Below are 24,676 nucleotides of genomic sequence, written 5' to 3'. Positions count from 1 at the left end.
GAACTTAGATCTTGATAAGCTTTAAAATATGTGAAATTTACAAGAAAAATTGTAAACTTCTGACTTTAAAAAAATGCAAATTCAGTTTATAAGCTAAAAAAAATTTCAAGTTTATATAGTCATAAATTTAAACGTAGAAATATAATATATTTATGACAGTACAAACTTGAATTGCTAACTTTTTTCTTCTTTTTTTTATTAACAAATCCCTTTAATTCTACTTTTTTTTACAGTGCCTGTTATATGCCTTTATTAGTAAGAAAGTCAGATCATTTTTGGTTGGCTCAGTCAGACAAGAAAAAAATCAAAAAGCAGCTGGATTGCTTAACTCCACAGTTATCCATAAATTAACTTATGTTGGATAACAACACTGTTACTTGCACACATTCCAGTGGAGCAGACCAAGGCATTAACTCTATTTCAGTAATGTTTAATGGAGTGTTTAAACATGGTTCATATTTTTGCTCTGCTGTAAAAGTTTAGACTGTGTATTTTCAGTATAATCAAACCACTTGTTTAATGTAACAGACTGGCACTATAATAAAGTTTTGATGTATTAAGCTCACTAGAGTGTTTGTTCATTTTATTGCCTTTTCTCTGTTTACACCACAGCTGCACGTGAGCGTAAGCAGCCTATTCCTTCAGACATTGCAGTCATCATGTACACCAGCGGATCCACCGGCATACCAAAGGGTGTCGTCATCTCCCATAGCAACATCATCGCTGGCATCACAGGAATGGCAGAGCGGATACCCAACCTGTGGTAGGCTTTACTACATGAACATCTTTTACGGACTTTTTAAATGTGAACGGGAAAAAACTTGGAAGGATAACTATACATTTTTATTATTATTTGATTAGTTAGTTATTGATTTTGATCATTTCATTTCATGAGTCAGTTAACACCAAAGTTTTCATCATGATTTTTAATTCCAAAACACATGCACCAATGGAGAATTGATGTACTGACAGAGGCATGTACACCTCAGATGCCTCCTTTAAGCTAGTCATGGACCGTCTTCCTGTTGACCCTGCTGATGAGTTAGCGAGTAATAAACCATTTGTATGTTGAAATGGACAAACTCTACAGCTCTGTATAGTGCGATAGTACTCTATTGTTCTTCTGAATGCATTACACAAAAACCTAGTAAAGAAAACATTGCCCCCCCACTATGTACAGTGCCTAGAAAGTTTTTAACCCTGGGGATGTCCTAGCTTGTATTGATTTAATAAATCAATCATGGTCAATATAATTTGGCTTTTTGACAAAAAAAAAGAAAAACGTCTTTAATGTCATAAATATTCGCCCCCTTTAAAGTGACTGACCTTATTCAACAGAGCTCCAGCCAATTGGTGCTAGTAGTCTCACAGTGAAATGAGGATCACCTGAGTGCACTGAATGTTTCTCAAGCAATTGTAGAATAAACTGAAACTGGAAGGTCCAGTCACTGGTTAATCAGTTCTCCTAGGCTACTATTACACCATGAACACAAAAGAACACTCCGGAGAAAAAGGTTATTTAAAAGTACAAGTCAGGGGATGAAAACAAAAGAAATACCAAGGCACTGAACATCCCTCTGAGTTTAGTTAAATCCATCATCAAGAAATGGAAAAAATGTGGCACATGTGGGAGACTCTGTGGTCAAATGGAAGAACATTCTTTGGTCTGATGAGAACAAAACATTGCTTTTTGGCCATCAGAAGCACAATGATGGTAGCATCATGCCTTGGGGATGCTTCTCAGCAGCTGGCCCTGGAAGGATTGTAAAGGTTAAGGGTAAAATGAATGGAATGGAAAATCCTGGAGGACAATCCTTTTCTGTCTGCAAGAGAACCACAGCTTGGGAGAATATTTATTTTTCAGCATGACAATGACAATGCATAAATTGAAAGCTACACAGAAATTGATTAAAATTCAGCAAGGAGAATGTTCTGGAGTTGCTGAGTCAGAACCCAGACCTTAATCCAATAAAGAATTTGTGGTTGGACTTGAAAAGGGCTGTGTGCCTGATCCCTGTGCAACCTGACAGAGCTTGATCAGTTTTGCAAAGAAGAATGGAGTAAAATTACAGTGTCCAGATGTGCAACCCTGATTGAGACCTATCCACACAGACTCCGTGCAGCCAAAGGTTCATCTACTAAATACTGAGTTGAAGGGGGTGAATATTTATGCAGTCACTTATTTTACATTATGTATTTTTATTTAATTGACATTACCTTGTAGAAATCTTTTTTAGATTTTACATTAAAGAGTTTTTTTGTTATTTTTTTGTTAAAAATAAAAATATTATATTGATTTGTAAACTCAGTAAAAGGGTAAAACATCCAAGGGGTTAGTGCCTTTTATAGAAAACATGTTTACATGCTTTAAAAAAAAATCTAGTTTTCTAGGCCAGCTCAGACTACACGATTTTTTTGGTCGTTCACGATGGCATCATGTCAGACTATGCAACAAAAATCTTTTCCTGTCTTGGCCGACAGCCTGGCCACAAGAGTGATCCCGACCATTTACCGTATGCTGGCGTCACCACCGTCTCCATGACTGAGTGTGAGTTCACAGGTTGTCAGGGGGCGAGTGTCAGTCTCTCTGCAACAGAAGCGCTCCGTGTGATTGTAGTGGTCTTTTGCTCGTAAAAAAATAAAATAAGAAAAAATTATGTATTGGTTATGGATAACAGTTATGGATGTATCAAAATGAGGAATATATGGACTGACTGTACACATTAGTTTTAGGGAATAAAAGGGGATAAAAGTGGTAAATCTTGTAAATGATGATGCAAAGATAATGACCAAATGTTCTCCTGTTTTTATATGTCAGGCTAAGGTGTCAAACTAGATGACGATGTACGAAAAATTCTGACATGCTAGTCTTGTTGAATTGTGGTCGCGGGGCATCTTGGACGCTTCATTAATTATGTCACACTACAACACCGTTGGTCATTCCCGACGTCCCATTTTGAGCTGTGACGTTGCAGCTGGGCTTCAATCTGGCTGATTTCGTGTAGTCTGAGCCAGCTTTTAGTCAGACTACTACATTAATCAAATTTTGTAACTACAGGTAAACTTACTGTCTGTCCTTTAGAGAGATGAATAGTTGGTCTCTTATGTCTAGCCTACTACTATTGTCATTTGTCTGAAGTGATCATGGTGCTTCTTGAAGTCCCGTCTCAGTGTATCTGAAGTGGAGACAATCATTTTAAATCGTATCACAGCAGCAGAAGGAAAGTAAAACTTGCTGTTTAAAACTTCTCTCACCTGATTGTCCTGTTGTAAATGGCATGATCCTGTCTTTTTAAACTTTGTGTTTGAATAACATGTTAAAGCATGAAAGCCAAATGCCCTGCCAGGCTTAAATCTTAGTCTTTTTTATCTGAGCATGTGTTCAAGTCAACCAGTTCTACCACCATACGCCATGTATGTTTACATTAAATCAAAATGCAGCCCTGCTCCCAGGGGGATGAGATGAGTGAGAGGAAATGCAGAAGAGAGGGAGTTCAGTACGAGTGGAGGGAAAAAAAATATAAACGGGAGGAAGGGAGTAAGGGTTACGAAGATGGAGGTTGGAGGGGTTATGGATGCAGTGATCTCAATCAGGCTTCATATAAAAATGATGACTTTCATTGTGTTAAGTAATATGACTGAGTCAACATTCCCCTCCTGCAAACAGTGAAACATGTTTCCAGAGAACTCGTAGGGCTCAGAGCATTGATCATTTCAAGTCCAAATAGAGGAAAATATGACCACTGTTACGTAGGTACACATACTCCTTCTTATACAAAGCAAACCATGTGCTCAGACAACGATATTTGAAAACAACCTCCATGCACATGATGACTTAAAGTAGGTAAAATTTCACCACCAGGGGCCGCTTAACCAAAACAATAACACTACATGATGAGTACAGACCAGTACTGCCCATCTCTGCTGTTTACCTCTTGTATTGAATTGAGGACTCTGTTCACTAAATCTGGCACCTCATAAGGCGTATTTATTTTTGACATTCTGTTTTCATCTGTCAAACTGAAAAAAGTACTTTCTGGTCTCCATCCCAGAATGCGCATTTGCACTGGAAGCGATTCCAGCGTGACTAGGAAAGCTGGTCATGGAAAGCATCCCATAACCCCCCATTGGTGTCTCATGACCCCCTAAGCGGTCCCGACCACTTTGGGAACCAGTGGCGTAACTGGACTGTCAAAGTGAAACAAAAGGAGAAATTGTTGCAATGTAAAAATGACCAGAATTGATCAAAACAGATCAATATCATCACAGATATATTTGTTATTGACTTTGGAGATTCTCATGAATACATCACATGGATTAATAGTACTGCATCCAAGAAGATAAATTCTTTTTTTTTAGGTAAACAGAAGTTGGTACTCGTTGAACAAAGTGCCAGTTCCAGTGGAAACTAATAAGAGGATTTGATATGATACGCAGTTTTGCAGATTCTACTTGTATACTAATTCACCTTAATGAACGTAACCAGAGCTTGAATTAGATGGCCCTGATTATTTTCAGAGCTGTTTTTAACAGTTTCCTTCTGTTTATAGTGAGGAGGACACCTACATTGGCTACCTGCCTCTTGCACACGTCCTGGAGCTCAGTGCAGAGCTTGTATGTGTCGCTCATGGCTGCAGGATTGGCTATTCTTCACCTCAAACGCTTGCTGACCAGGTACAGTAAGATTCTAACTCAGGCTGTACAACACAGGTTTGATGGATATCTTTATTTTATGTAAAATGACAACATATACACAGTTAAAGAAAAAGAAAATAGAACAGTAGGAGCAAAAAAAAAAATTTAAAAGTTTGAACTATGTGGCTCAGGAGCAGCTTTGCTGTTTTTGTTGTTTTAGTGAGAAAATAAAGGATTAGATAAAAGCAAAGGTATGAAGTTATGTAACCCTGGTCCTTTTTGGAAACTGCAATATTGTGTCTTTCTATGATTTATACTGTGATTTGAAGAAAATCAAATCAAACCTGAAAAAAATTATAAAAAAGGTATGATTAGTGATGACATTTTTTGATATATGTATAGAAAGGGAAGTGCAGTATAGACACAAATATTATAGAGTGCATATTAACTCCAGCCTGCAGTTTCTGTGTCGGTCTGCTGTAAAATATACAGGTTCCATTGAAATTTGCAAATAAAGTCGCGTGTCCTCTCTAAAACCGGTGTTATATTTCTGTTGAAGCCTTGAATTAGATGTTGACCATTTTAAAGCATTGAGTTTGGACACCATTGACACCCTGCTACACTAAAGGGCACTTAAACACATGACTGAGATGATAAACTGATGAGGATTATGTTTGCTGAGTTAATAAAAAAAAATCCCCTGATGACCATCACAAAATGAAAGTTCAATGCAGTGCTGCATAAGTTTCACTTTGTATACACTCGCTTATATCTGAATGATCTGTGATAATGTTATAATTTTATATAATATGAGGTTAAGAAAATCTGTCAGGATTTCAAATGGATGGATCTTTTGTTTCTGGGAAAACCACTTTGAAATGTAACCTCTCTTACCACATTACTGTGATGTGTCTTTTTCCCATCAAGTCAACAAAAATCAAGAAAGGAAGCAAGGGAGACACCAGCGTCCTGCAGCCCACCCTGATGGCAGCTGTTCCGGTATGTCACAACAATGCACTCAGAACAGCTCTATGCACTACACTGTAATATGTCTGAGAGGTTTTAAGGCATTGCAGTTAATCTCATTGACTCACCCTCCCTGGAGTCTGTGCATCAAACAAGGCTGTTTGACCTCATCTGGCAGCTAGTCAGATCTCACTCTGCTTTTGTGCACAGTCCAGCTGTGGAGTCCAGCAGGCCTGAATCTGCTGGATCTGTCTCATGACTGACTGTGACGTAAATACTCTGCCTCCTACTGCTGACCAGAGCTGCTCTACATCACTAAACAAAGTCAGACACGCAGAGGCTAAAGTGGCAAATACGGGTTTAGCTAGACTTGTTATGCTTTTAAGTTCATCTGATTTTAAGCACGCAAAGACGACGCAAGAAAAACTTTTACTCAAAACCTAGTGTGGCTCCATTAGTTTGATCATTTAAAGAAAAAAGTTTTTTTCAAAACTCATTAAGTTTCCACATTTGCTCTAGGAGGATGTTAAAGTTCTGGGACACATGCAAAATTTTCAAATGAAAGATGATTTTCCATCCTTTTTAGGAGTGCTGGAGCATCTACAAATTTAATCTCAGCACCACTGAAATAAAAACAGAGCATTGTTCCACTTTCTTTTCAATCTAACTGGTATTTTGTAAATATATTTTATTATATTGTTGCTATTTTGGATAGAATGAAGTTATAACTAGTACTAGTATGTCAAATGTATATATATATGATGCCTGTAAAAGGCAACACCACCATTGCAATTGCTTTAGTCCACAAACCACAATCAGACTGCAGGTAAAAGGTAAAAAGATAAAACCCAGACCTGCGAAACCTGACTACAAAACATTTAATAATGTGAAGTAAACAGTCTGCTTACAAAGAGGAAAAAGGCTTGTCCTCCATGACACATTCTCACGCAGCTTCTGTAGGTCTGTTAGCTGCGTAAGCTACATAGATAACATAGCTACATCGCTCTCTTTTGGAACTCCAAATGAGTAATGGTGAAAGTATGATATGAGGAAACTTTAATTGTTTCAATGTAGATATTTGTAATTACTGGACCCCCTGACAATAGTGGATAATAAATGTGTTGCTCATGTTGGTTAGTTTGAGACTGTATGCCCTCGCCGCTGTGTTCTCTCATACCATTTGCCCCCCCACCCCCACTCATCTCCCAGTGGTCGTAGTGTAAAGGGCAGAGGGCCCCCAGTGTCTGGAACCATTCACAGCTGTAAACAGAACGTGAGAAAGCCCCATGTGGTTATCCCCACAACACACAATCACAGACACTCACACACGTATTCACGCACACATACAAATTGTTTGCTGTGATATGACATCGGGTTGCTGCTTGAATCCTGCATCCACTTCCTCTCTCACTGCTCAGCTCTACACACACACAGACTGGGGCCAGTTGTTTTTTTTTGTCGGTGCACTTTTACCCATTTTTCTTTGAGTTGAGCTTTCAAAGACGCATTGATGACATGAAGTGTGTTGCTCTCTGTGCTGCAGTTGCTTTGTAAAAAGGAAAAAAGAGTTAAGCTATTCTGAGGTCAGACTGAATGTTTTACGCACAATCACAGCCTAAACTGGCAGCCGTAGTGTTGCAGGATTTGTCTGCCCTAAAAACGGATTGTTTTGTCCCACATAGAGTGTCAAGTGAACAACTATCAAGGCCACATCTGCAATGCCATAACCTCCTAACTGGAAGTCTGGCAGGGTTGATGCTTTCTGCTTCCTTCTACAGTGCAGTCTGACACATTATCATTGACCCTGTGATTGTCTTTTTGAATTTTTGGCGCATCCACTTTGGAACTCTCATCTACTGCTGTTACGCTCATCTGCTGTTGCATTTGCAAAGTAGCTGAAAGCGTCAGACTAATTTAAGCATGATTAAAGCCGCACCAGACAGTGATGTAGGGAATCGGGATCTCTATTAAAAAACTGTCCTTTCATCTTGTATGGTGTGACATAGTGAACAGTAGATATGAGCACGACTAGCAGGCTTGATGGCCAAATTCAGATTAGCCTCACAACTAGAAGGTTCCTGGTTTGCTTCCTGGTCAGGACCTTCCTGTGATGAGTTTGCATGTTCTCCCTGTGCATGCTTGGGTTCTCTCCGGGTGCTCCAGCTTCCTCACACCACCAAAAAAAATGCTTGTTAGGTTAATTGGTGACTCGAAATTGGCCGTAGGTGTAAGTGTGAGTGCGCCTGGTCATTTGTGTCTATATGTCGGTTCTGTGAACGACTGGCGACCTGTCCAAGGTGTACTCCACCTCTCACCCATTGACAGCTGGAATAGGCTCCAGCCACCTGGGACTCCTAAAGAGATGAGCAGTGTAGAAAATTAATGGATGGCAGATTTGCATATTGGTTATACTTACCATATACCATTTTTGCAAACAGGGGCCTGAAATCCCAGTCAAATGCTGTTTAAAAACTGTGTTGGTCAATAGCCACTGCCTTACCTTTTCCCTGGTACCTAACTGGGCATAAACATGAGAGGCTGAGCAGGTAGAACAATGTGGTATGGCAGTGTTTTGAACTAGAAGATGGAAATAAAGTTTATATAGGCTTTTGAGGCTTATTTTCATATATAATAACTCAACTGAGATGATGAGTAACCACATTAAGCACGATATTAATCTATAAAAAAAAAAATTCTCTCTGCCTCTGGGATTACTGAGACAGACTGAAAAAGGGAGAAATGTTGGTGAGAAATAGCAACCAGTAAGTCACTGTGGTTAGCATTAGCATCAAGCTAATGCAAGGCATACCATTTGTCATAATGTTTTGATTGATGAACAAAAGCAATATAGGAAAGAAAATACAGTATGTTTGTTTACGGTTTTGTTTCCAGCAATGTTGCTAGCAGCAGCAGGCAAAGCTGCATTTTTTCAAATAGGTATTGCATTGTTGTTAAATTTGATGCAAATATGACCCCTGGTGTGAACAAAAGACCTTCAGATTTAACCTTCCTAACAGCTTGTGCTCTCTCTGTCACACTGCTTCACACAGGAACCTACACGCAGACAGACACATGCTCTCCTGCTCTCACACCTCATGTCTGCTTGTATTTTGACAGATCACACACACACAATGGAGAAATATTAGAAATCATCCAATAGTTCGTTGCTAACAGTTTAGTCTCTTTAATCTCCTAAATGAAAACTAAATCACTTTTTGTCAGAGTTTTTATAGTCAAAGATCTACTTTTTAACTTATCATCCCGTCTTTCTCTAGATCAGAAGGTTGAAAATAAATATTTTACTCATATTTTAGTTGATGAAATCAACACTGACATTTTGGCAAGTAATAGAAGATGGGCCTCTGTAGTAAAATCTTGTTTATGAATCATGATCTCAGGATAATCATGATGTGATTTTTGCCATAACTAAGTAGTTGTACTGAAAGGCTGCCAGATCTTGAGACAACAAGGAAGTGGTCAAAATTTCCTGGTGGTGAAACACGCAAGGATGCTGACGTAAAATTTCCAGCATGGATGTTGTTTTGATTCAGTGTTAGGGAGATACCCTATTGATTTATGCAGCTTTTTATATCTTTTTTACATTATACAATCACACATCTGTTATATTTTTGTGAAACGGCCTCTCACGGGTTTAGATGCTAAAGTTTACTGCAGTTCATTTCTGTATTTCATTAATCTACTCAGAGATGCCGGGTTGTGGTTTTCTTTGGCTTTTCTCTGCCTTTGTGGGTCACTTGTTGATATGAATCCACTAGGGAGCCTCGCTGTTATGCAACCAAGTTTAATAACATATTTGTTCTGTCTTGTGGTATTTAGAGAAAGTTTTTCTTGCATTTCTTTTTACAAGTGTTGTCCCCCTTAAATTTAATATTCACAGGAAAAAAATTTGTGCTCTGACTGGGTCCCTTTTTAGGACAGGCTGTAGTTGCAGTAATCTACTGCAACAAATATCTCCCTGACCTTTTCAACACTGGGCAGATAAGAAGGCAAAAACGACGTATAGAGCAACTTTGATGTTATCCTCGGTTGATACAGGGCTGCTTCTTCCTATGGGTTTGCAGGACATAACTCTGATGTATCTCTGTTATCTCTGATCCACTTTCGACTGCTTCTTGTCCTGACCTTTTTGGTCTACTCCGATGTTTTGTGTTCTTCCTTGGATGGTGGGGTGTCCTGTTTTATTAGAGGGTTGACAGCCACTCGTAATTTTGCTGTTCTCATTACACTGTCTTGTAAAGGTGCATTAGGTTTTCCAGAATCTTTAGGTAACTATAGGTGTGGCAGCTGGGGCCCGGAAAAACCGGGCATATTTGGAAACTCTAATACATTTTTTAAAATCTGTTGTGATGTCATACATAACGAGGGCTGCAAGCAACACTGAATGGACCTTCACACCTTTGCACACGACAGAGCTCGGTGCACGTAGGACCTCTGGAACAGCTGCACTCCAAAGAACTCCAGAAGTGTTGTCTATCACTAATAAAAAAGTTAAACAGCTCTAATTTTTCAGGTCTTTGACACATGAGGTGAGAATATACGGTGTAAATGTCAGAACAGCCAATGTAATCATGTCATTCAGGGCCTAAGGCTCTTACCAATAAATGGCGCTATGATTGGTACTAAAGTTGGCATACAAATGTTTCTGTATACACACAAGGAAAGTTTGATGCAGTTTTCACCCTATATGTACGTATAACAGTAACTTCCTGTTACATGGTGAGACATCAAACTTTGACAAGCCAGCAGAGCCATGCCCCTTCAGTTTTGTATAAGCTGAAGTACTGTTTTGGACAAGGTCTTTTCTATCTCTACATAAAATTGTATATAGCTTTATTATGTATTTCGTTGGATGTGTTACTCCCAGAATGAGGCCTGTAAATGACCAGTCTTGTTGAACAAAAATTCAAAATGGTAGACTTCCTGTTGATTTGACATTATAAGTTCAAAATGGCATACTCCATGTTAATTTAATGAGGGTTCAGCAGGGCTCGAGGCTTTGTTTTATGTTTTAAAATCCTACATTGAATGTGCTGCAGGGGCCGATTTTCTTTTTTAAATGTAGGGGTTAGGTATTTTGAAGTTATTTTTTAGCTAAGCTATTTTGCCACACCCATTGAAAAACATGTGACTGGTAATTTCTCAACTAGGCTCGTGTCTTCCAGTTTTCATAGCAAAACAATTTTTTTAAGCCTTTTTAAGTCACAGCCTTTTGAAGCCTTTCAAAAAACTACTTCCTGTTTCATGGCAATTAATGTCACTATAGCAGAAGCATTGGCATCATGCAGTGGTGGGTAGAGTACACAGTTACAGTACTCAAGTAAAAGTACTGTTACTTAACAATAATAATTACTCAAGTAGAAGTAAAAGTAATCATAAAAATTAGTACTTGAGTAAGAGTAAAACAGTACCTTATTACAAGACTACTCGAGTAGTGAGTAACTTCGTGAGTAACTTCATTTTGTGCAAATTATAAAAATGTATAGCAATACAACATATTATTCAGGGGTAGTAATGTAAACTGCACATTGTCGTAAATTAAGTAGCATGACTTGCCAAAAGTAAAACAAATAAAAATCTTAATACACAAAGCAGCAGTCAAGTTATGTTTGTTAATCACAATTATGGGATGAAAATTCAATATAATGAGAAAAAACAGACTCTTACTCTCATAATAGTTATCTTATTTCTACATGATGACTTTAATCTCACATACATGAATTTGTACCTTGCAGTTCTTACTTTTTAATCACATTATATTCATTTTATCATGTATTGATGAATTTTGGCTCATATTTATGAAATTCATCTTATGAACTGGCCTCATTTCTGACTTTTTGCCCTTTTTTTTAAATTTAATTTTCACTTTTTAGCTCCAATTTATTAATTTTTATCCTGATTATCACTCTACAAATTTGGCAAGCCAAACTGAAATGTATTAAAACCAAAAACAACTTTGGCCCACTAGCCCCATGTTATAACCGTGTTAGGTATAATCACTGATATCAGAGGTATGCCACACACACATGATTATAGTATCACCTACGATGTAACGTTAAATAGTGTGTAAAATCACATTTATGGCAGAGTTGCATAGGTGGTTGGACACATGGCGTCATTTATCACTGACACAACTGTGTCTGCAAGTTAAACAGAGATTTGAGCTTATACGTTTAGCTAACCAGCAGTGCAGTTGTTAGCTTGTTTATCTTACTTACCATATTGTGCTTTCTTAGATTTGACTTGCTATTTTTGAAGCTTGAGATTTCCACCGTTTTAGGTAGACACAGTAGTAGCGATGGGAGAAAAAATCGATACAGCTTAGTATCGCAATAATTTGTCTGCTGATATATTGTATTGACTCACCTAGTATTGCTTTTTTTTTAATTAATTGCTAATATGACTTGAAGTCTATAATAATGGAAAATAAAATTAATTGTTGGGACAAATGTTGGTCCAGTGAGGTTGGCAGAACTGACGGTCATAGAGCAGGAGAAAGTTAGTACAGCAAACATGGCAGCACCAGGGGAAGGACATTAGGAATGCAAGCAGGGCACGAATGAGATGGACATGACACATGAGGTTTGCAAGACGTGCTACTAGGAAATAAAATACTGCAGAAATATGACTAACATGAGGACAAGACTAATGCTAAATCAGCTAAACAGTTGGAAAAAAAAGTATAGATCGCAATATATCGGAATATATGGTATTGCAATCCTCACTCTATTGCAAAATGTTTAAAATCACACTAATATCGAATCGTGACCCAAGTATTGCGATGTTATCATATCGTGGCGCCACTGGTGATTCCCACCCCTACACAGAAGGCAGCGCATTATGTGGCTGTTGTTCCTCGTCATTTGAAAGGCAAAGAGTCTTGATGTTGGGCCAGGGATGAACATGCTCCTCTGAAGGAGATGCAGGTATTATATTCAGCCATTATCTCAAAGGAGGAGGTGTCACTCATTACTCTGTGGTGCTGAGGATTTTACCTCACGCTGCTGTGAGAGCTCAGCTGAGTGTAAAAAAATACTTAATGAAAATAAATTATAGACAAGTAAAAGTAGAAACCATTGCATGCCCAATGTAACGGAGTAGAGGTAGCCTAGTAGCTGCCATGCCATTTGAGTTTCGGACACAAGCAAAATAACTGTTTCTCGTGATGTTCTTCTCTATCCATGAACAAAAATTTAGGAGGACCCAAAGAACCTAAAAACAGGATGCTGGCAATGCCTACCAATTTCATCAGAATAGGTGAATATGTTATGGGTGCCTCTTGAGCCATTTTTTTCTCACCTCTATTGGAGACCTGTAAAAAAATGGATATTTAATCAGACCTGATGTGATTTTTAAGCACACATAGGCACTGAAGACTGATAAAAAATGCACAGAGAAAAAAATGAAATAACCCTTTCGGTTTTAAGAGGGTCCTCTGCACTGCATGAGGTGGTCTGGCACTAATAAAGTATCTGCAGATAGTTTTTCATAATTTATAAGTGACGGCTCAACAACCCAGTGCAGCTCCTAGCCAATCCAAATAAAGGAACTAAATACTTCATGGACATTGTCATACAGTGTGTATCTTTTTGGTTTTCACTCATATCCCTGTCTTCTTTATTCTATCTTTACTCTGCCTGCAGGAGATCATGGATCGAATCTATAAGAATGTGATGACCAAGGTTGAGGAGATGAACTGTGTGCAGAGAACACTCTTCATCCTGGCATATAACTACAAACTGGAGCAGCTCACCAAAGGATATAGCACTCCTCTGTGTGACAAGTATGTACATGACTACTTACATTAGAGTTACAAAGAATTCCCTCAAACAGATATGAGTGTTTTACTCTCATTTTACATACCTGCATATTATTCTGTGTCCTGTATCTGTTCCTACATCCAGGCTGGTGTTCAGGAAAATTCGCTCTCTGCTGGGAGGTCAAACCAGAGTCTTGCTTTCAGGTGGAGCACCGCTCTCAGCCGCCACACAACGCTTCATGAATGTGTGTTTCTGCTGCCCGGTGGGTCAGGGATACGGCCTGACAGAGACATGCGGCGCTGGAACTATTAGTGAATGTAAGCACCAATGGGATTACTCAGTAGGACACAGAATAAAGGGGAGAAATGCTACAAAATGATTATGGAACCACCAGGCAGTAATTCTGCAGACACCAAAGCTTCCTGATTGGTCAACACTACTCAAAAATGTTCAGGTTGAATGAGTAAGTAGAGATTAATCCCTTAGTGTAATAAAAAGTATCAGTCATATCTGGGATGGTGATTGCAGATCCATTAATCAGTTTGAACTTGAGTTAATCTCTTGGCTTAAATCTTCAAACCATTTTTAAAAAGACTGAACCAATCGCAGTCTTTCCCAGGCAGACAAAACAACATGCTGCCTATCGATCCCCTCTCTGGTCTTTTGAGCCAGGAAACACTGTTTTTGTGGACGTTCCTTTGGGATGTAGTTGCCATGGCAAGAGAACAAGTGATGTCATGTTGCTATGGTAATAAATGTCTTGTCTTAATGCTAGTGTGCTGACCCTGTATGTGTTGTCTGTTTCAGTGTGGGATTACAGCACTGGGAGAGTGGGAGGACCGCTGGTCTGCTGTGAGATCAAGCTCAAAGACTGGGTGGAGGGTGAGTGAGACTCTGGATGTCTGTGTGTATCTCCTCATGTAAACAGAATCTCTAATGAAGTTATCCAGCATGTCACATGGACTCACAGGGGCACATGTTGGTTCTGCTTTTCTCTCTTGTGCAGCAGCAACCAGACATTGTGATTGGGGAAGCTACATAGGGTTGCATTGTTTATATCGGGGCTAATAATGAACAATAACTACTAGTATTACAGACAAAGAAAAAGCAGTTATTCTAGACATACAATAGACAAACTAAATCATTAAAACATAAGAAATATTTATAAATTTAAAACCCAGTTCAGCTGTAACCATGAGCTTACACTGGTAAGCTGGTAAGATGACTTTGTTTTGGTGGCAGACAAAGTGTAAAATTTGGTTGATAATGCTTCATTAAAGTTGAGTTGATTATTTACCAATGCTTTCCTAACACTTAAAGGCCAAAGAGCTAAAAATAACTACTGTGCAAAAATGTTTAATAACCGTTCACCATATCAAAACACTTTAAAACTGGGTGAAAGCTGAGATTTGCAGCTTTCTAGTGGTACAATGAACATTTAAATGCACACAGGCTCTGCAGCAAGCATCGACATGAGATCATATTCTAAAAGATCCATGGTGTTTGAAACATCATGGAAAAGTGCATGACTATTATACTCAAGTAAAAGTACAGTTATGTGGTTTATATTTACTTAAGCAAAAGTACTGGTCTATAAGTCTACTCAAGTAGAAGTAAAAAGTATTTAAAGTTTACTTTTAGTACTGAGTACCAAGTAACTATGGAGGAGTTGTACAGTAAAGTATGGTCTTCTCTTAATAGCAAGAACAAGAGAACAGATCTCCAACCAGCTTTCTCCCACCTCTATAATGCAATTAAATACAATGAAAAATTAACAGTATTTATGAACTCTTTTAAAGTAAAAATCTAATACTTTAAATGTGTATACATTGGTCCACACTAGTTAAACTACAATTTTGAAAGTGTTAAATATTTAACAACATTAGAGAGCTGAAGTAACTCTTAAAATCATTGGTAAAGGGGGTCTCCTCTGACAAGAACAATGCAGAGAGTCAACCCCATAGCAAGGCAATGCATACTGATAAAGAACATGTATTATGCATCCTTTAGGAACACCCAAATCACAGGCAAAAACCCCTTAATCGGTGGATAACTTCACTCATGGTTCAAATGTGTCTCACAGCAGCGATCACTGTACAACAGGAAACATCCACACAACTAAACCAGATAAAACACATCTTAAAACTCTGTCCAAGTCTATAATGGGCAACTTCACCTCATACTTGAAATTGAAGTGGGTGGAGCTTAGATCATTTGTCTTTAAGTTGAACTAACACTGATGGATCAACACTGTCAAATAACTCCAATACTGAAGATAATTTCACCTTATTTCATTTCACGCAAAAATTGGGTTAAAATGACACTTTAGGAGTTAAAACTATCTCTGAAATGTTGTTAACCCCGAGTTATTAACACTTCAATTTGTTGCTGTTTTGGGATGTGATGTGTAATCATCCTCTCTCTATGTGCTACTGTGTGTTCAACAGAGGTGGAAAAAGTACAAGAGTATTGTATTTAAAAGTGCAGTTACTCTGGTTAAAGCTTAAGTAGAAGTAAATGTACTGATTTTAAAAAGTACAAGTCCCCCAAAACACTACTCAAATACAAAAATTATAGTACATGTAATTAGTTACTTTCCAAGACTGGGTGTTTCCTCCTCAAAGCCAACAGGCAGTGTTTCTAGATGCTTTTACCCACCCCTGTGTCACAATGTTTTTAAAGCCCTGACTTGTTATTTGTCAGTTTTCTCCATAAATAAAACAGATTTACATGGAAATTTGAAAGACACTGTGGAACAACAGAGAAATGAGGATGTAATTGAAGATAGGTACAAACCTTTAAGCTGCATAATAGAACATAACAGTTTCTCTGAATAAGAGTCAAATTTGATTCAGTGTCCTTTGTAATGATATGATAACCTTCCATCCATTCATTTTCTATACCGCTTATCACGGGGGGCTGGAGCCTATCCCAGCTGTCACTGGGCGAGAGGCAGGGCGCACCCTGGACTGGTCGCCAGTCAATCACAGGGCTGACATATAGAGACAAACAACCAGGCACACTCACACCAATTAACCTAATAAGCCTGTTTTATGTGAGAACCCATGCTTGCAAAGGGAGAACATGCAAACTCCACACAGAAAGGCCCTGACCGGGAAGTGAACCAGGGACCTTCCTGCTGCGAGGCAAAAGTGCTAACCCCTGCACCGCCGTGCAGCCCATGATAACCTTTTACCTATATATAACATGTTTAGACTCATCTACACAGTCAGCAAATGACATGCAGGAAAACATCTGGTATTCTAGGAGAAAGCACCTAGGATAATGGTATAATGAATGGATGTAAATTGCTGTGGAAAAATCAGACATTTATATGGAAGTCCAAAACATCTAATTAAAGATTTTAGAATTTAAAAAAAAACACTTAATGGCTGAGTTCCTAGTTCAAAGTAAAAGTAACACAAAAATTCAATTGGCATTTTTTTAAATTTTTGATAAACTAATCCTTTCTGAGACCAAGAGCATGTAAAACTGGAACTTTAAATCAGTTAGACTGAAACGCAAAGTTTTCTGATCAAAATGATGTATGGCAGTTGATATTTACTGCTAGAAGGGTTTTTTTTTAAAAACACCCCAAAAATGGTCTTAATCTTAAAGGGTAAGTGCATCAATAAAGCAATAAAAGCTGAGGTCATAAATTACATTTGAACTAGTTAGTAATGAGTGATTATACTTTAACTGCCTACTTATGCTCTAATAATGCTTTATTAATAATCAGTAGAGTGTAGTTTTCATAGTGTTATAAAGTCAAGATGAGAATATTGATGTATGAGGCCCCATATCTCCCTCCATGCCAGTCTGTCTTACATACCAGTATGAAATATTTGCCCTATCACAAAGACTTTTGGCATTACAGAAGAGATTATTTTACTGGTCTGTAACCTTGTAAGGAAAACTTCTGTCTCCCATATCTTCTTTATGTCAGGGATCATAGCTCATTTTGATTGAAATCTGTTCAATCTTGATACTTATCAGACTCAGTTTATTGCTCCCTTTGCTTTCAAAGCGGAGAGAATGGAAAAAGTAAACATGCTGTCAGTTTTTTATCTCCGTAAACTTATTATGAAGCAATATCAGGAGAATTAAATGAGCGTTTACTTGTGATCCACTCAATTTAAACTCTGCTTCCAGGTGGTTATCGTAGCACTGACAAGCCACATCCGAGAGGTGAGATTCTGGTTGGTGGACCGAATGTAACACAGGGATACTACAAGAGCGAGGCAAAAAACCAGGAAGATTTCTATGTTGACGAGAACGGCCAGCGCTGGTTCTGCACAGGAGACATTGGAGAGTTTCAGGAAGACGGCTGCCTCAAAATAATCGGTATGGGAAAAGTGAAGTTGGTGTCATTGTAGAGCATGTAAAAAGTCTGGCTCTGGTGCTGCTACATCAGAAGCACAAATTATCAACATGTTGCCCCAAATTCCTGGACTGTGTCCAGACAACCTCTCTACTCCACTTTCATATCTCAGTCTGACAGGAAACTTTGAATAAATCAGGCTTCACATCACTTCCAAGAAACTCCCCACAGTGGTGTTTACTTCAGTTAAAAAGAAGCCCTGAATATTTACTGTCATCTAAATGACACTGGTCAGATACACACAGTTCAGTGGAAAGTGGGGTCTGTCCTCCTTCTTTTTTAAGATTACAAATGCACACTTTTGGATGTGCACATGAAAATGTTTTTGTTCTCTGCTGTGTTTTCAGATCGTAAAAAAGACTTGGTGAAGCTGCAGGCAGGAGAATACGTGTCCCTGGGGAAGGTGGAGGCTGTGTTGAAAAACTGCCCTTTGGTTGACAACATATGTGCCTATGCAAACAGGTGTGTGTTTGTGCTAGGGAAATACTATCACATGAATCTATGATTCAGATTAATTATGCATGACGTAAATTAAAACAGTTGGAATGGAGGTAATATGTACAAGATATTTTATGTAAACTTGCCCATTGCAAGATCAGATAGTATTATTTATAAAGCAGCACACATAGAGCAGTTCTTTACAAAGGTTTAAAACATTCACAACATAAAGAGCACTGAAAAATGCTCAGGTATGTTACACTGTCCTGGTTCTCACGAAAATGGAAGAAGAGAACTTTGGCACCGTACGACTGATAGTGCACATGCTCAAGCATGGCTGCCCAGCATGGATGTCCATCCATTTTTCTATATGGCTTATCCCATTTGAGGTGAGGGGGACTGGAGCCTATCCCAGCAGTCATTTGGAGAGAGGCAGGGTACACCCTCAACTGGTCGCCAGTCAATCGCAGGGCTGACATATAGAGACAGACAACCAGGCACGCTCACACTCACACCTACGGTCAATTTAGAGTCACCAATTAACCTGAAAAGCCTGTCTTTGGTGGTGGGAGGAAGCCAGAGTACCCAGAGAGAACCCTCAGGGAAAACATGCAAATTCCGCACAGAAAGGCTCTGACCGGGAGGCGAACCAGCAACCCTCTCACTGTGAGGCAACAGCACTGACCCCATGGGCTGCCGTGCAGCCCTCAGCATGGATGTGATGAGAAAAATCATAATAATTCCTCTTGGCAATGATTCAAAAAAAGAGGCTCAAAACAAGCTAAAGAGTGAGTAAACCTGTGTGTACATGACAACAGTTTGCTTTGATAGTTCGGGACAGTAATCTGGCACGCCAGATGGATTTGTTTCACACATCCATCTGAAAACCACTCTTAGACAGCGTTTGGAAAAGGGCAGAGCCTTTGAAAAATAAACTCGGAGGGTGATTAGATGAACGTTCTGTCTGTCACTATTTTACAGGCCAGTCAGAGCAACAAACCACATGATGTAGCCGCTACCTAGCTGCGCCGCTACTGAAGGAGTAAACTCTATAGAGAACTGCATAACGCCGCGAACCATGGGAACTGTAGACATGTCAGTACACGACTCTTGTCATTTTTGAAAAGAAAAAAACTCACTGCTGTTCTTTGTTCTTCTTTTAACGAAGAAATATCATCAAGTTCTGATAAAACTGGCGCTTTAGCAGCATCCACACTAATGTCTTCCGCCAGTACTGCATCGGCCTCTTGTTGCTGCTTGCTTACCTCACAACTCCACCGCGCCCAAAAGTACTGCCCCTTGACACTCATTGGTCATGTCACTTTCTAACCGGACCCAAACGGTTCAGACAGGAGCTTTGCAAGATGGATGTGCCAGTGAGAAACACGGAAACGGGCATATCCATCTGCTATGCAAGGTTAGTGGGGTAGGCAATGAGATGATAAAGAAAGCACACCACACACTAACAGATTTACTCACAAACAGAGTTTCCACTCTCAAAACTTGCGGAGTAAAATGCAACTTCAGAGTAAATAGTAGACTACTGTTTCTGTTTCTGGGATGAATTTCACACAATGAAGGAGAAAAGCTGTTGAAAGTGACAACTGATGAATGCTGTAAGATACTCACAAAGCATTGAAGTATTGCTTGCAGTGCTGCCCGAAAACCCAGTTCCCCTTTTAAAGACTAAATCATGTCAAATTGGTTTCTTAATTGTGAATAATTTGAGGTGTTAAAGGAACTACAGCCTCATGTCCTCCTTGCAGTTTTTTCTCTTGATATCAACAACAAACTGTGGACCAGGCTTGTTATATTTCAGTTGGTCCATCTGACCATCTGTAGGTCTGTTGTCCATCTAGGTTAGGGCTGAACAATTTGCAAAAATAATCTAATTGAGATTTTTTTCCCCCCCATTTTCGGGATTGCGATTTAATATGCGATTATGCTTAGGTCATTCTTAAGTATTTTTCGACAAATTCAAGCAATAAATAATTCCATAAATAAGACCATGTGTATTGAAAACAATTAAATTATTTTATAAGCAATTAATCCATAGTAGCATGAATCTAACTATGGGAGAGCAACAAGCTTTAAGCTATAAAGGAGGCGGCTGGGGTGGAGGGGCTGGAGCTGGCTACCAGCTAATCGCAGCTGGGGTATGACTTTCGTGAAGTAACGCTAGGCTTTTAGATTTTAGGTAGAATGAGCTAATTATTTTTGCTTGTATTGCAAATGTGATGTCGTTTGCTTTGTTTAAGGACATTAGCATTTTTATGTCACTCATTTTCATTAAGAAAAACACACATAAAACACGAAAAAGGAGGATTTTTGTAAACTATTATTTAAAAAAAAAGCCATTTGAATGTTTGCATAATGTGCATAAGATCTCTGCTGTAAAAAAAATGATTTATCAAACTGATATTTTAAGTTGAAGAAATATTGCAACTATTGCAATTTGAAAATTGCAGCAGGCCATATTGCAATTTGACCTAATTCACGATTAATTGCCCAGCCCTAATCTAGGTCATTCCATTATTGCAATATCACTCAAGAAAAATTTGAACTTTTCTTCAAATACTGAAGAAATGTCCACTCTGACACAAGGATAAAGTGATTACATTAAATTTGGAGGTCATAGTTTGAGGTCAGTTTGACCTCAAATTTTTGAGCAAAATACTTGAAGAGGGTCATTGGTGTGTTTTTTTTTTTTTGTCACATTTTGCACACACCTGCACTTGGACTTGAGGGTTAACTCATCAGATTTTAGAGTTCAAAGGTCACCACAATCTTATAGCTTTTAAAGATCAATTGTACTCTAGAAGTGGGACTCTTTAGGCAGCTCATGATTCGATTCGATTATGATTCATAGGGCTACGATTTGATTCATAATTGATTATTGATGCGTTTTGCTGCACTTTTTTTTTTTTTTTACATTTCTGTTGTTCTCACTGTGACAAACATAATAAAAACATTACATTTGTATTTAGAAAAAAACAGATAACTTAAATGTCCACAATCCTCTAATGGAAGATGTGTGTAAACTGGAAATTTACAACTGCACTGAACCACAGGTAGCAGCATCCTTTCCGTGTAACATTTCTGAAATTACAGACATAAAAACGTCCTTTTTCATAGATGAACAACTGTTAATCTAAATCATGCTGTTACGCACTGCGTGTCAGAGTTCCACCTTTTTGTTCCTGCTATTCCACAGTATTAAATATTTACATTACTAACGATTATCGATTATTAGACATTTCTAAATCGATTCAGAATCTTTCACCTTCACATCATGATGCATCTAAGAATCCATTATTTCTCCCACCTCTACTGTACACCTTCTTTAAAACATTGCTTGGTTTTGTAAAGCATGGGAACACAATATAGCAGCTTTATTTTTCACTGCTTTCCATACACCTATTTATTTAATGTTTTTGCATTAGTTTGATGTCTATTTACTGAACTAGTGCTGTAATCTAAACTTTTTCACAAAACATGCACCAATGCATAAAAAAATAAGAATTCTATCAATTGCATTACCACACACCCCCCCCTCCCCCAAGCTGTTTTTGACCCACCACTGAACTTTCACTGCCCTGCAGCTGTATACCCCAGAGGGGCATGTAACTGTCATTTCTATGTTTTCCCTATCCCAAGCCAGAATTACAGTGGCTTTGATAGCTGTATATCATTTTCATTGGATGGGAAATCATTTTTTTCCTCTCTCCTTTCATGCCCTGTAGTGATGAGACGTACGTGATTGGCTTTGTGGTGCCCAATCAGAAGCAGCTGTTCGCTCTGGCTGACCAGTATGGTGTCCGTGGTTCATGGGAGGAGCTGTGCAATAGTAAAGCCATGGAGGAGCTGGTCCTAAAGACCCTCACAGAGGCTGCTCTTACAGGTAAGAAAAATTTTTCTTATGGCAGGCTCCAGAATTTTTTTATCACAATACTGGTTCACAATGATTTCTGTTTCAGACATACATTTTTTTTTTTTTTTTTTTTGGGGGGGGGGGGGGTTGTTTTTTTTTTTTTTTTTTTTTAATGCAGAGAAAAGATTTGGTGCTGCCCTTTTTATGCCTCTAATTGATTATGACGATACTCTATGTCTGCATGTATCTTCTTAATGCCTTAAATTTTTGGATATATCAATCTAAATTGATCATATCCATTTTCAATAACATAGCAATATACCATTACATCCCTAGTTGATGCAGTTAAAGTTACTTATTTTTTTTTAACTTGTTTTGTTTAAGCACAATTGGAACGCTTCGAAATCCCTCGCAAGATCCGCCTGAGCCCCGACCCATGGACTCCAGAGACAGGACTAGTGACTGATGCGTTCAAGCTCAAACGCAAGGAGCTGAAGAAACGTTACCAGGATGACATTGAAAGAATGTATGGTGGGAAGTAAAACCCAACCCAGCATTTTTATTCTGAAAACACAGACCAACACTTGACCCAAACACTACCAGCACACTGAAATCCTTTCCCACCATGACCTATGAGGTTTATCTGAATACACAAGGGCCCTCATTTATTAAAAATACCACAGAAAACTGAGTGTGTGATCATTTCCAAGCATTGCTCATTAGTGTATCCTGAGCAACCTGTAACCTTAAATGGACTGAATTGTGCATGTGAGCATGATTTCCTCTGAGACATGATGCTTCAGACTCCCTTTACTCCCACTTTTCAGACTGCCAAACACAATTTCATTCCTGACAAGAGAAGTTTCCCTTCTTTGCTGTATTAAGAACCTCTATGTTGTTAAGTGGGGTGAAGGCCCTCTGATTAATTTATATGAAGCGGTGTGATATTTAAATGTTTTTTTTTCAGACATGCATTTATTACTGCCTGGGATTAACCAAATATCTATGCACAATTTATGACTCATGCCTGTCATAAGATGATTTCTGTGCTAGTTTCCACACCAGATTGATAAATGAGGGCCAAAATCTCTTAGAATTAAGGTTAAAGATTATGTTTTGCAAGTTTTACTTTGAGAAAAGCTGAAAAATGCTTGAAGAGAACAGAAAACCTCCCCACCCACTGATGCCTTCTCCCAGTTTTTATACCCAGGTGATTACTGACCTCTTGGGGAACTCGGTTTTTCCAGATGTGAGTTATGAAACAGATAGTGTGTTAGTCTGTTGAATTCTTTCTGAGGTGCCACAGTGGAAGCTCAGGGTTTATGAATAGGTTTGTTGCTTCAATCTGTCACATATGAAGAAAAAATGGCTATGTATGTCCCCAAATTAACTTTTTGATTTAACTTAATGATTTTAAACTCCCTATCCTGCAGGTCAGGAGAGGGTCTGCTTTTTGTTTCTTTATCTTTGTTCATGTTTTCAGTTCTGTCAGTGGTTTATTTTGTTTAGCGCCTGCTGTCTGACTTCGGTTCCTGTGGTTTTTAGACGTCTTTCCCTCGTCAGCACATCTTGCAGTGAAAAGCACTGTTATTTGAGGGCAAATGAGAGCAGATTTGTATACATTTTTTAAAGAAAATGACAAAAAATTGCAACAAATAGTGTTATTCTAAAAAGAAATGAAGATACACTGTTGTTTAGTCTATTATATTTTCCTACGATGTTAGAGTATCATTTTTATGTGCTGTACAAACACTGAAGAGCACATTGTATTACAGATAAAATGACTCTGTAAACGTGTCCAGTTTGATAAATCTTAGTGCAATATTTACCAGCTCTGTCCAAATAGTGCAGTTGATTACAGCTGGGACAAAAATAAAAGTGTCTCAACATGCTTGAGTGCACTGGTTGAAAAATACTTCAGCAGGGCTGTCATTACCAGCTTAAAGCCTTGATGTCACAAATCTTTACATGATTATAAGTGTTAAAATCAAGTCTTGAAATTGCACAAATATGGCCTCCTCAACATGAGGACTCACCTGTTGCCTTCTCTTGTGATTCAGTCACACTTTCTTATCACTGAGTGTGTAAAGAGACATGTAAGGAGCTGTGATCAGCAGAGGAAGAGCATGATGTTTTAACTTGCAGTTGTCATGCATTTGGAGCTACACTTTATTGTACCTATAGCCTGCCTTGTAACATAAAATCATCAGCTATTTATTTGTAATTTGTCTTTGTAAAATGGTTAAAAGCAGTTAATAAAAACTGTGCTTGGTCTGAAGGGAGTAGAGGTTCTTTTTTTGGGGGGGGGGGGCGTCTGCTAGAAAACTATGGATTATCCACCCTCCAGGTGGGGAGTGAGTCCTCATCCCAAGTGAGGGAGTTCAAGTATCTCAGGGTCTTGACTAACATGAGGGTAGAAGGGTAGAATGGACCGTGAGGTTGCCAGTGTCAACAGAAGACGCTGCTCCAGACCATTGTGGTGAAGAAGGAGCTGACCCAGAAGGCACAGCTCTCAATATATTGGTCAATCTATTTTTCCAACCCTCACCTATAGTCATGAGATCTAGGTAATGGCAGAAAGAATAAGATTGCGAGTTCAAGCGGTCA

At 38.6% G+C, this 24,676-nt stretch overlaps 1 protein-coding gene across 2 annotated transcripts in view; it reads left to right on the top strand.

Annotated features, from left to right (window-relative positions):
- The window catches only part of acsl3a (acyl-CoA synthetase long chain family member 3a), a 53,548-nt gene extending 29,213 nt beyond the window's left edge, over positions 1-24,335 (top strand). For both annotated transcript variants that reach the window (XM_041796989.1, XM_041796997.1), the window contains exons 6-15: positions 613-763; positions 4,551-4,674; positions 5,563-5,634; positions 13,263-13,402; positions 13,524-13,696; positions 14,187-14,261; positions 17,532-17,723; positions 18,108-18,222; positions 21,942-22,099; positions 22,454-24,335. In XM_041796989.1, coding sequence (XP_041652923.1) covers positions 613-763; positions 4,551-4,674; positions 5,563-5,634; positions 13,263-13,402; positions 13,524-13,696; positions 14,187-14,261; positions 17,532-17,723; positions 18,108-18,222; positions 21,942-22,099; positions 22,454-22,611 — 1,358 coding nt within the window. In that variant the 3' untranslated portion in view covers positions 22,612-24,335. The remainder of the gene's footprint in view (positions 1-612; positions 764-4,550; positions 4,675-5,562; positions 5,635-13,262; positions 13,403-13,523; positions 13,697-14,186; positions 14,262-17,531; positions 17,724-18,107; positions 18,223-21,941; positions 22,100-22,453) is intronic.
- Positions 24,336-24,676: the final 341 nt, after the last annotated feature.

Source organism: Cheilinus undulatus, linkage group 2 (genome assembly GCF_018320785.1).
Source record: "Cheilinus undulatus linkage group 2, ASM1832078v1, whole genome shotgun sequence".
Classification (NCBI taxonomy): domain Eukaryota; kingdom Metazoa; phylum Chordata; class Actinopteri; order Labriformes; family Labridae; genus Cheilinus; species Cheilinus undulatus.
Note: the sequence above shows the minus strand (reverse complement) of the source record. Positions and strands in the feature narration are given on the sequence as shown.